Source organism: Labeo rohita, chromosome 7 (genome assembly GCF_022985175.1).
Source record: "Labeo rohita strain BAU-BD-2019 chromosome 7, IGBB_LRoh.1.0, whole genome shotgun sequence".
Classification (NCBI taxonomy): Eukaryota; Metazoa; Chordata; class Actinopteri; order Cypriniformes; family Cyprinidae; genus Labeo; species Labeo rohita.
The window spans coordinates 35418964-35431957 of NC_066875.1; the positions used below are offsets into that span (position 1 = coordinate 35418964).

Consider the following 12994-nt stretch of genomic DNA (forward strand, 5'->3'; position numbering starts at 1 on the left):
TCTGAAGATGAACAATGGTCTTACGGATTTGGAACGACATGAGGGTGAGTAATTAATTGCAGAATTTAAATTCTTGCGTGAACTATTCCTTTAAAATGCATTTCACATAATTATAATATCACAGTTTCTACAAAATATTTCACAATATTAATATTTTATTGTATTTTTAAATAAATGCAGTCTTGGTGAGCATATTGTACTTTTTTTTCCCAAAAACCTACTGTGATTTATTTTGATATACAGTATGAAAACCAGACTAAATTGGCCCTGGTGGGGAGCTGGGGTACGACGGGTTTGACATTCCCCAAGTTCAGTGATGTGACTGGCAGAATCAAACTCCCAAAAGAGAGCTTTAAACCTGCTCCAGGATGGAGCTGGGCGGGAGAGTGGTACGTCAGCCCAGAGAAAACGTGAGTACCATCTTATCATCATCCGTGATATCTACATCATTAAACACCCTTTTAAACTGGAAAACTTGGATCTGTCTTTATGCCCATTATGCTCAGACTGCTGTATGACACTGATGCGGGTCATATGACGTTTTTGGAAGAGGTGTTTGAAAATCAGTTGCGTTTGCCAGGAGGACAGTGGATTGGCATGCCGGAGGGGTACACAGATGTGGTCAGTGTGTAGTTGTACCTTTAGTTCTTTTGACGTACAGTAAGAGTTATTAGTGTTATTCATGAGGCACAGAGGAATAGTTATTCAAAAGGTATTTAAAAAATGGACTAATATGTTCTCCATTAAAATCAGTTGGCAGGAACTGACCTTTTTGTTCTTTATGTGTCCACTGGGGGGCAGAATGGAGAAAAGGCCGTGCCTAAAGACGAGATCGAGTGTCCCCCTGGCTGGGTGTGGGAGGATATTGAGTGGAGCGAGGATCTGAAGCGTGCAGTGGATGATCAAGGTATGGAAACTTTGAGAAAAGTCTTTCCTGCACACATACGCCTCTGACTTCTGCTCTTATATTGAAGATTTGCAAAAGCAATGTGTCTTTACAATAAATCTTCTTCTACCTGGTAGGGTGGGAATATGGAATAACCCTCCCTCCAGACCGCCGACCAAAGTCCTGGGTTCCATCCGAGAAGATGTACCACACCAACCGCCGGAGACGCTGGATCCGGCTCCGCCGTAGAGATATGCAGAAAATGGAGGCGCTCAGAAAAGTACATCATCAGTCATTAGCGAAGCGTTGCCGCTCGGTTTGTTTTCAGTCAGAGAAATAACAAAGTTTCGTATTGAGAGCGACTTACAAACAAAAGAAGAGTTTTGGCCCAAGTTCATTTCGCTCTCTTTGAATTGTGGAGGATTCTGGTAAAGCTCAGGGTGGCGTGACATAAAGAGCTCTGTGTAGTCTCAGGAGGTCTTCCCCTGTCCCTGAACGCATCTGGTGAGAGGCAGATGGAGCTTGAGAGGACACCTAATTAATCATGCCATCTGAGAATAATCTGAAATGAATCCCACACCTATAATCCACTTGGCAGGAAAACCTGGGTCCAACTTTAAAGTCCCGCCGCAAATATGCCTAATGTTCATCATCTGTGTGAGGGTGTGTAACAGACACCGAGATAAAGAGTTTTTGTTTCATTCTGTCAAAGTCTTTATCCAATAAGCAAAAAAGCTTGGGTAAAACACACTTTGTTAATAAAGATCTAAAAATACATTTTTTAGATCACTGTTTTTGATAATAATAATGATGTTAGACTGAAGAACATTAACGTCGCAGAGCTGGGCCTCATTTATGAAACACGAGCAGAAGAAATGTTGTTAAATCATTCGTAAATCCATTCTTACATAAATTGTCACATTCAATTCAATGCGACAGTTTACATAAGAATGGATTTACGAACGATTTACACACACATTTATTCTACTCGTGTTTCATGAATGAGGCTCAGTGTGTTTATATTTGGTTCTGTGCAAGAAACAAGTAGGACTGCGTTCAGGAGTTTCTGAGAAAGGGGTTTGGGTTCAGAAGGTGGTTTAGATTATATAATTTACTTAAAATGAAGTATTTATTTAAATTAACTAAATGACGAACAAAAATGTATTGATACACTGTTATTTAAAAGTTTGGGGGTTAAATTTTAACATTGAAATGTTATTGCAATTTAAAATACCTGTTTTTAAATACATTTTAAAATGTATTTTGATGATTTCTCTGAAGGCAAAGCTCACATGATTCTGCAATAATCATGTTTTTGTTCTTATCGATTTGACATTGCAAATGTCTTTACTATCACTCTTGAGCAATATAATGTATCCTTGGCATTTATATGTTCTTAATATACTGAAAAAGGCACAAATGTCAGGACATGTCAAAACTTCTCCAGGGCCCCAAAACACCCTCAGACCCCAGAGGGTTAATAAAAAAAATTATAGCTGACACGTTCACATTAATATAGGGTATTTTAGCTTAATTTTAAGCAGTTTTTATCATCATAAGGGTCAGTTTTTGATGTAGGGTTTGTTAGGATAGGACTACATGTGGCCCAGATACAACTATTTGAAAATCTGGAATCTGGGTGCAAAAAAAAAAAAAAAAAAAAAAAAAAAAAAAGCTAAATATTGAGAAAATCGCCTTTAAAGTTTCCAAATGAAGTTCTTAGCAATGCATATTACTAATTAAACATTAAGTTTTGATATATTCACGGTAGGAAATTTACAAAAGATCTTCATGGAACATGATCTTTACTTAACATCCTAATTGTTTTTGGCATAAAAGAAAAATCGATCATTTTGACCCATACAATGTATTGTTGGTTTTTGATCCAAATATGCCTGTGATACTTAAGCTTTGTGGTCCAGGATCACAAATGTTTTGCTTGAAAATTGTACTTTAGATATTTAGATCACTAAATATTTTTGTGTGCATGTACATTTTAGAGTCACTGACAGTTAAATCAGTTGTCCTCATGGTGGCACTCTTCAAGCACAGATTTAAAAACATTTGTCTAGTTGTTCCTTCCATCTCTATTAGATAACTCTAATTCCTCACAAATCCTTTCCTCACTAACCTAAAGATCCTGATGTCTGTTATTTGTCTTTTTTATTTTCATTGCACTCTGCACCGCTGGTTAGGATCATACAGAACATGCATATGAGAATATAATCAAATTCAATTATATAAATTGGTATTTTTCTGTGTGTGATCGCTCTTCCACAGCAGCGTCCGGACGAGTCGGAGCGTGAGGGCTGGGAATATGCCTCTTTATTTGGCTGGAAGTTTCATCTTAAACAGAGGAAGACTGACTCCTTCCGTCGCCGGCGCTGGAGGTGTCGTATGGAGCCGTTAGAAAAGACGGGGCCGGCGGCCATCTTTTCCTTGGAGTGTTCGCTGGTAATGAGGGTTGACTGTTTGACTGATGTAGAGCTGGAATTGGGTTGAGATTTAGAAAGAGAGACAGTCATGGAAGGAAAGGAAAGTGATTGGAGAGAATCAAACGAGGTTGAGATGCAATTTAGACGAGGCAAAGGCGAGAATGGGTGTGGAGGGCTTTGAGCTTGGCCGAATCGGAGGTGCTGAGAGGGACTGGGCAAGCAAAGTGGAATCAGCCTGGTAAAATAAGGGCATCATGGGATATCATTTACAGGGAGACAGAGATGGAACAGTGAGTGTGAAAGACGGTGTATGCATAAAGCCTAGTTAGTGTGCTTATTCTTTTACTCATAGCCTGGTCCGCTGGGTCCATTGTTACGGATCTATTCCAGGCAGCTTTGGCACGAGATGTCGTGTGGGCTTGGCTGGCTTGAGAACTTGAGTTGATGGGCCTGGAAAGGATCCATGGTGCAAAGGCAAAGGTGAACCTGAAAACTCAGACCCTGAGACATCAATTATAAGCATCAAATACTTAATTAATCATTTTCAGTTATTTCCATATGATGTGGAGTGTTTTACTAAAATAAATCAGACTTTCTAATGCTACATATGAGAGATAGAGTGCAGTTTAGGGCAAATGATTCACTAGAATTAATCAGACTTTTCACTGCTGAAAGAGAGTTTTTTTTTTTTTTAGGACAAACTGATTCGGAATGAAACCGACTTTCAACTGCTACCTGTGACAGCAATTTAAGACGAACCGATTCAACAGACTTTCCACCTCTACGTATGAGAGAGAGTTGTTCATTCATTCACTAGAATGAATCAGACTTTATCAGACTTTCCGTTGCTACGTATGAAAGATAGAGTGCAGTTTAAAACAAATTATTTACTTAAATGAATCAGACTTTGCAAATCTACATATTAAGGAGAGCCATTTAGAATCAACTGATTCACTATAATAAATCAGACTTTTCACTGCTACACATGAAAGAGTTTTTTAGGACAAACTGATTCAGAATAAATTAGACTTTCCACTGCTACATATGAGATAGAGGGCAGTTTAAGATGAATCGATTAATTAAAAAAAACGAAATCTGACGTTCCACCTCTACATATGAGAGAGAGTTTTTTATGACCAACCAGTCCACTAGAATGAATCAGATTTTTCACTGCTTAATATAAGACAGTGCTGTTTAGCACAAATTGTTTCACTAAAATAAATAAGACTTTTCCAGTGCTACGTATGAGAAATAGAGTGCAGTTTAAAACAAATGATTCACTAAAATGAATCAGGCTTTCAAATCTACATAAGAAGGAGTGCCATTTAGAAGTAACTGATTCACTAGAATGAATCGGACTTTTCACTACTTAATATAAGAGAGATTTGTTTAGTAAATCTACATATGAAGAAGAGCCATTTGGAATTCACTGATTCATTAGAATGAATCAGACTTTTCACTGCTACATAGTAAAGAGAGTTTTTAGGACAAACTGATTCAGAATGAATCAGACTTTCACTACATAATATATGAAAGGGCGGTTTAGCATGAATTGTTTCACTAAAATGACTCATACTTGCCAGTGCTACGTATGAGAGATGGAGTGCAGTTTAAGACAAATGATTCACTTCAATGAATCAGACTTTTGAAATCTACATATGAAGGAGAGCCATTTATAAAGAATTCATTCACTAGAATGAATCAGACTTTTTACTGCTTAAAGAGAGTTTTTTTTAGGACAAAATGATTCATAATGAATCAGACTTTGCACTGGTACATATGAGATAGAGAGCAGTTTAAGATGAACCAATTCAATAGAAAAAAATCAGACTTTCCACCTCTACAAGTAAAAGAGAACCATTTAGGATTAATCAGTTTACTAGAATGAATCAGACTTTTCCTGCTTAATGTAAGAGAGAGTTGTTTGACATGAATTGTGTCACCAAAATAAATCAGACGTTCCAGTGCTACATGTGAGAAAGGAAGTGCAGTTTAAGACAAATGCGTCACAAAAATGTATCAGACTTTGCAAATCTTCATATGAGTAGTTTAGAATGAATTTGACTTTCAACTGCTACATATGAGAGAGAGCCGTTTAGGATCAATTGATAAACCAGAATGAATCTGGCTTTCCACTTACTACATATAAGAAAGAGCCATTTAAGATTATTCAGTTCACTTGAATGAATCAGACTTTTCACTGCTGATATGCGATAGAGAGCAGTTTAAAACAAATCGATTCAATAAAAAAAAAAAAATCAGACCTTCCACCTCCACATATAAAAAAGAGACTTTTAGGATTAACAGGTTCACTGGAATGAATCAGTTTTTTATATGAAAGGGAGTTGTTTAGAACAACCTGATTTAGAATGAATCAGACTTTCCACTGGTACATATGAGATAGAGAGCAGGATGAACCAGCTCACCAAAATGAGTCAAACTAATTTCAGACTAATATGTCAGCAGATTTCATTATACCTCAGCTTGCTTGCTTGGTGCTAAAAGCTGAGTGTGCAAACTATGTGACATTTAAAATAGCGATTCAGCGTTTGGTTGCACGATACAGCTACTTGCTGGAATTGAATTCCAAATTCTTTTCTTGTTTTAGAGGGCACATTGGAGGGTGTTTTTCTTTTCTTTTTTCTCCAAAACCGTACAAGGGTATTGGGTTATGTAAATATAGTAAGCCACAAATGACATAGCAGTTTCTGTCTGGTTAAGAGACATAATCAGGCATATTATTCAGAGAAGGTCAGAATTTCTGTATGTGTCAAAATGATATTTGAGTGTCTCGGGGCCATGACATGTAATCACTTCATGCCAGTGGTTTGTGGTTCATATACGGTTGCCCTTTCCACAACTGACAGCAGAGTCATCATTAACACATACTCTGTTTACCCTTTTGGTCGGAATATTGTGATATCTGATCCAACATGAATGCCTTGTCTTGTCCCATCTCCAAAATATGTGAGTCTGTTTAGGTTGAAAGAGCATGATGTCTCTCACAGTGTTTTTTTTTTTTTTTTTTTTTTCCTTCTTTGTCAACAGAGCAGTGTTACTGATGAAAAAAATGACGATAAGTCAGTTACAACAACCTTTGGTGTCAACCGCCCAACCGTCTCCTGTTTCTTCGATAGTGAGTCAGACGTGCCAGTTTTCTCACTTCATTTAAAATAATGATGGCTGGAACTACACTGATGTTCTTCTGCTTGATTCTTCAGATGGGACCCTGTATCATTTGCGATGTTACTTGTATCAGGCCAGAGACCTGCTGGCAATGGATAAGGACAGTTTCTCAGGTGAGCATATACCAGCTTCACTGTGGGCCAATGGAAAAGGTAGATGCGTTACCCAGACATAGGTATTACAGACATATGAAGGGTTGTATACAATTCAGAACTGAATGAAGAATCCTCTTATAAATTCCAGTGCAATTTATTATTTTTTTTATATTTTTATAATTTTTTTAATGATGTTACAGACACTTTTGGTCAATTTAATTTGGAACTTTGCAACTAATTCACAGTAATTTGCAACTACATGTCTACTAACTCTCAGAGCAGACTGTTAGGTTAGGTTTAGGGTTAGTAGAATAAGTTGACATATACTTGCAAAGTTTAGAAGAGTGTTAGACGATTTTAAGCAGACAGTCTACTAATACTCTAATGACTAGTTGATGTAGTTGTCAACTAGTAAAAGTTACTTACTGTTAGTAGAATGTCTAAAGTGGACTATCAAAATGAAGTGTTACCATTTCTTCAATTCTGAATTTTGACCAACCCTTATATAAATCATGTTTTCCAAGGTCAAAACCTTGAAAAACAAACAAAAGCAGTGTAGGCTACTCAGTCTTGTTGCTTAAAATTTGATCAAAGCTATTCATAGTACCAAGAAATGTATGCACCACTCATTCATTTTGTAAAGCAGCTGCATTTATTTTGGCAGAATCTACACGTCTTGCACTGTGACCTCTCAGATCTTAAACTTGTGGTTATTTGCATGGATTCTGAGTAACATTCCCTTTTGAACGCAGGACTAGCGTGACATTCAGACACACAGCAGGCATCGGCAAAATCTGCTTTTTAAGAGATTTACTATAATACCACATGGCGTGAAGTGCGCTCTGCCAGCTGCAATGACATTTTGCACAAGTTAGCATACAATAAGTTACATATTTCCAGGTCATGCGGTGACACAAATTGAGGTCAATGGGTAGTCCTAATGTGAAGCATATTGAGAGCAATAGCGTAACACGACAGAACAGCGATTTTATGAATTTCTCTAAAAAAGGAAAAAGGTCAGTATTGCCTAGAATAATAGGGCATTTTATAAATAACAAAATCATAAAAATTAAGTCTTTTGAGATGTAATGGTAGAGGAACCGTAACTGAGCTTACGTCAGAGGGGGTGAAATATTATGCCTGGCACGGACTGGACCGAGGCGGTTCGGGTCAAGTGTAGCCCAGAGAGAAGCGAAATGAAGTAGATTTACAATAGTGTCCAAGAGAGAAGACATTGGCAGCATATAGAGTAAAACTAATCAAGTCAGAGCCGTGGTCTAACGGTTAGTGCATGAGCTCTGGTGCCGTTGCATTCATAGTAGAGGCAAGTTTGAATCTAGCTTGCAACACGTCCCGCTACCCTGCTTTGTCTCCCTAGGCCTTTCTCAACTTTAAAAAGTAAAAAGCCCAGAAACAAAGCTGATCAAAATGAGACATTATATGCTGAATTTGTGGCTTTGCGCCGCAGTTTTTCTTTTTGATTTACTGGCGCTAGTTACTTTTTTGCCAAGCTAATTTTTCATAAGAAATTCATGACTTGTGTCCTTGAAAAGTAGCAAAACAAGTGCACATTAATCACGTGCACTGCATGTACTTTTTATTCCAGACATACATGTAAAGTTTTGTTGGGTCAGAGGAAGTGATTTAATTGTGGGATTGAGGTTAGAGCAGCGGATGCTGATGTAAATGGTCTAAACACACATCGGGTAAAACCTTCTCTGGTTTTGCAGTTGTTGCTAGTCAGAAAAGTTCTGGGGGTGAAAACTTTTTGAATTTGAAGATCAGGGTAAAATTAACTTAATTTGTCTTCTAGGAAACATTTAAGTATCTTCTGTAGTCTCTGAAGGGCAGTACTAAAAGAAAAAAATATGATATTTAGGCAAAATAAGAAAAATGTACGTATCTCCATTTTGTTCAAAAGTTTTCACCCCCGACTCTTAATGCATGGTTTTTCCTTCTGTAGCGTTCTGTAATAGTTACATATGAGTCCCTCAGTTGTCCTCAGTGTGAAAAGATGGATCTCAAAATCATACAGTCATTGTTGGAAAGGGTTCAAATACACAAAAATGCTGGAAAACTAAAGAATTTGTGGGACCTGAAGGATTTTTCTGAAGAACAGCAGGCAGTTTAACTGTCCAGAACAAACAAAAAAACACAGCTGTGGGTCATCCAGGTAACACAGTATTAAGAATCAAGGAGATGTAAACTTTTGAACCAGGTAATTTTTATAATTTCAACTATTGTTTTCTCTTGTGGACTATATGTAAACATTCAGGTCGGTACTAAATAAACAATAACATGCATATTGTATGATCCCTCTTATTTTGGTAAAATAATTAACATTATTAATGATTCTGAAAAGGGGATGCCAACTTTTGAACTTAACCACGTATGTCAGCTGATCTGTCGGCGGATCCCTAATATATCTGCTCATAGATGGATCCTATGACAGACGTGGCTTTCAGACGCTCCCGTGTGTATCTGTATAAGCGCTCTGTAATAAGCGTGAAGCGATGATCATTGTAGTTAATGATCATTGTTGTCTGTTGAGCGTGTGAACATAACGGCCAATCAGAGATGTTTAAGAATCCACTCAACAGTGCTCAAAATGTGCGGGAAATGCTGGTATCGTGTCATTTTTTAATGTCAGTGCCGAGAATTGGAACTTTTGACAGCTTTTGACCACACTAGTTTGTTAGTTGTTTTTCCTTTTTAAAATGTTAATTTGAAAGAGTTATTCATAAATGTATTTCAGCTACCAATAACGGTAGTGTTCTCAGCTCTGTTTAAGCCATTTTACCATATTCAAATCCATTGCACAGAATTCCCCTCATAAATGTGCGGATTTCGTGTGGGCCTTGTTATTACCTTATATTAATATTACATATTAATAAACATGAAGTGAGTTTTCATTCAAAATGTGACACTGATTATTGATGTTGGCAAAAAAACAGTCACTTAAAAAGTCAAATGTAATGGAACTTTCTTGGCAATGCCGGAGCAGTATTTCACCCCCTTTAAACCGTAGCGAGTCTGTTGCCATGGTCTAAAGCTCTAAGTTGTGGTAGTGAAATTTTTAACCCAGAATGCTCCACATCATTAAAATGCAGGCAAAATACGCCCGCTGGTTATCACCCATTAGACATGTCTGGTATAAATCTCCTAAGCATGGAAAAACCATAGTCTAAAAATGGGAACAAAGCGGACAAGGATGAAAAGGGGGAAAAAAGAAAAGGGACATTAAGGTGGAGAAAGATCTGAAGTATATTGTTTTTTGTTTTTTGTGAAATCTTGGAAATGTAGCTACCCGGGCTGTGCATTTAAGGTTTGTTCTAAACCCGCAAGCACAGATGAAAAAACATTGAGGATCCTTTTAAAAATACAGGCCTGGTATAAATCAGGCCAGTCTGGCGCTCTGATTACAAATCTACAAATAGTTTTGGGTCGGTCTCCTGATGCACAAAACCCAGCCTAGATCTTTTAAAGGGTTCTGAGCTCTGAGGAAAATGAATAAATCAAACTGGAGGCAGAAATCACTTGTCCTTGGTGCGCTTGAGACGGAGTTTGGTAAAGGGAAATGATCGATGGACCGCAATATTTATAAAGGAGGGAAAAATGTAGGGCTGCATCAGTACTTTGGCTACTGGAGGGGGATTAGAGGAAGTCAGAGGTTTGGGCCAGATGCTACATGGCTGTAGGCCTCTCTGTGTTAAAATCAGATATCAGCAAATGCGATCTGTTAGTCTGTCAGTCACTCAGGCTCACTGTCTCTTACTGTCTTTTTATGTATCATTCACTGTACGTTTCTTGACATGCATCTAAATACGATTTTTGCACTGTATAGTATTGATATATGGGAAATGATCCAGAGCCAAATTTCTTGGTTGCCTTTCCATGTTTTCCTTGAGCATGTCATTGTTCCCAAGGGTCATGCATCATGTTTGAATCGTACACGTGGGCAGCCGTCGACATGTCCAGTCCCACAATGCCCTTGGGGAAGACAGTTTATTTACTGTTCACTGTAAGCAGCCAGATTAGACACTGCCTGTGTTTATTTCCCATTGGCTCCTGGGTAACAGTGCACGCTCCCCATAGCTTGTTTATCCCTTTGTTTATTTGAGCCACTGTGTTTGTGGGAAGTAGGAAGTCGTATGTGTGTGTGTGTGTAACTAGGCTAGTATAATAAGAGCTGGGAAAAGTGTCTGTTTCTCCCTCCCAAGTGAAACTATCCCACTGAGGCTGCTTTACGTCGACTGAAATAATAAACTTTGACTGTCCTTCCAATTTCTGGCATTCCTATGAAGTTGATGTCACTCTCTTATTTTTCAGCACCTTAAGTGCATATGTTTATTTAAATGTTTGCATGTTGTGTATTTTAAAAGGAATAGTTGGATAAAAATAAAAATTGTTATTTATTTACTCACCCTCGTTAAAAACTCATATGCTGTTACACTCTAAAAAATGCTGGGTTAAATACAACCCAGCTCTGGTTTAAATATGGACAAACCCAGCAACTGGCCTGTTTTGACCCAGCATTTGGGTTAAATGTTTAACTCAACCATCTGGGTAGTTTTATTTAAACTAACACAATTAAAACAATGTTTATTTACTTTTTATTTATTCAACTTATTAATACATTTTTGAGCATATTAATAAATGTTAATTTTCCACCTATTTTTAAACATTCAACCCAGCTGCTGGGTTAAAACAACCCAGTCACTAGGTTTGTCCATTTTTCAATCAGTGCTGGGTTATTTTTAACAAGGGCTGCCCTGATTTTTCTGGTTGACTAGTGGTCGTTCATTTTAAGCATTAGTTGACTGTTAGTCGCACGTTTATTAAAAAAAACATATGAATCATAATAATGAGCTTTTAATTGCCTACATAACCTAATAAGCGCTCAGGTGCACGCAAAAAAAGCTTGTAACAGTGCACTGGCAGATATAATAATTATGAATGTGTCAGGGAAAAACAGCAAGTAGACTGCATTAACGTTTTAATAATTCATTGATAAACTAGTGTTTTCTTTGTTTTCGGTTTAAGAGATCATCTCCGCAGTAGTGATGCACCTGTATGCATGTTTCATATGGATTACATAATCTGAGAATATTTGTTTTTTATTTGAATTGGTTCTTTTAAAAGTAGACATTTCAATCTCTATAGATGTTTTTCATGTCTGCTAGGCAAGTAAACACAGAGTTTCGAAGTGACATGCTCAAATTCACAGAGACAGAGACGGCTGAAAGCGCTTTCTGTTTGCTTGAATTATTTTACAAAAGCACAACGTTTCGTTGTTATTCTGAGTGCACACAAATAAATGTAGAGTCTTTACAGATTCGGGAGATGTATTACTTTTATCTATATGACCAAAAATGACAGTGTTTTAATAGCAAGTGTCCGCACCAGCGCCTCCATCTGTCATGCAGTGAGTGCGCTACTATTCAGCTTCCACACTCTGCACAGACACTTCAACAGCACACATTTTAGGTTAACATCATGTAAAGTTGCTACTACATACTGTACATCTTTCAGATGAAAAGCCATATTTGAGGTCGATGAGACCAGCTGTTAACGATCTGTCCGTCGCTGACATATTTTTTTTTCTGCGAGGAAGCGACTAATAAAATTATGGTCAACCAAGCCTCTTCTCGTCGGTTAGTCGACTGTTAGGCGGCAGCCCTATTTTTAACCCAGCTTTTTTTTTTTTTTTAGAGTATATTACTTGCATAGAAATTTGGAAAGCACACATTTCTATTTTTAGTGACAGTTCATAGTTCTAAAAGGACAAAAAAAGTAATCCATATTATTTGTTCCTAGTGTTCTGGTCGTATTGAAGCTTTGTTCAAATTCATTTTGATAGTGCTCACAAATGTGAATTTGTGCTTGCATTTAAATTTGGCTTCTTTAGACAGTCTCACATGCCTATTTTAGAAAAAGTGTAATTTAAGAGTTACAATAACATCTTTCAGTCTGTACCTCACACAAAGTCTTGGAATACAGCACATCAGTAATATTGCCTTATTGGGGCTGTCACACTATCAGCTTATATTAACTTTTATAATTTTATAGAAGATAAGCACACACATTTTTATCATTTCTCTTTAATTTAATTTTAAATGATTTTTTTATTTATTTATTACAAACAGATTTGGAATGGCAATGACAGAATTTTCATTTTTAATCTCTTTAAAACCCTCACTTAAATACATAAACACTCACACATGCACATGCATTGGCTAACTCACTCATCTCTTTCCCCCCTTTCTCTGTCTCACAACCACACATCATCTTTCAGACATTACATAGACCTACTAAAGTTCAAAAATGGTCTCACCCTCCCTACACCATAATTCAGGGTATCTCTGGTTCTTTTCACTTCTATAATTGATGTT

The 12994-nt window shown here is 37.3% G+C and overlaps 1 protein-coding gene across 11 annotated transcripts in view; it reads left to right on the forward strand.

Annotated features, from left to right (window-relative positions):
* The window catches only part of dysf (dysferlin, limb girdle muscular dystrophy 2B (autosomal recessive)), a 108573-nt gene that overhangs the window by 33653 nt on the left and 61926 nt on the right, over positions 1 to 12994 (forward strand). For 10 of the 11 annotated variants that reach the window (XM_051114083.1, XM_051114087.1, XM_051114089.1 and 7 more), the window contains 7 exons: positions 244 to 410; positions 507 to 621; positions 802 to 907; positions 1024 to 1166; positions 3167 to 3340; positions 6370 to 6457; positions 6543 to 6620. In XM_051114083.1, the coding sequence (XP_050970040.1) occupies positions 244 to 410; positions 507 to 621; positions 802 to 907; positions 1024 to 1166; positions 3167 to 3340; positions 6370 to 6457; positions 6543 to 6620 (871 nt within the window). The remainder of the gene's footprint in view (positions 1 to 243; positions 411 to 506; positions 622 to 801; positions 908 to 1023; positions 1167 to 3166; positions 3341 to 6369; positions 6458 to 6542; positions 6621 to 12994) is intronic. The other variant, XM_051114082.1, reaches the window with a different exon arrangement.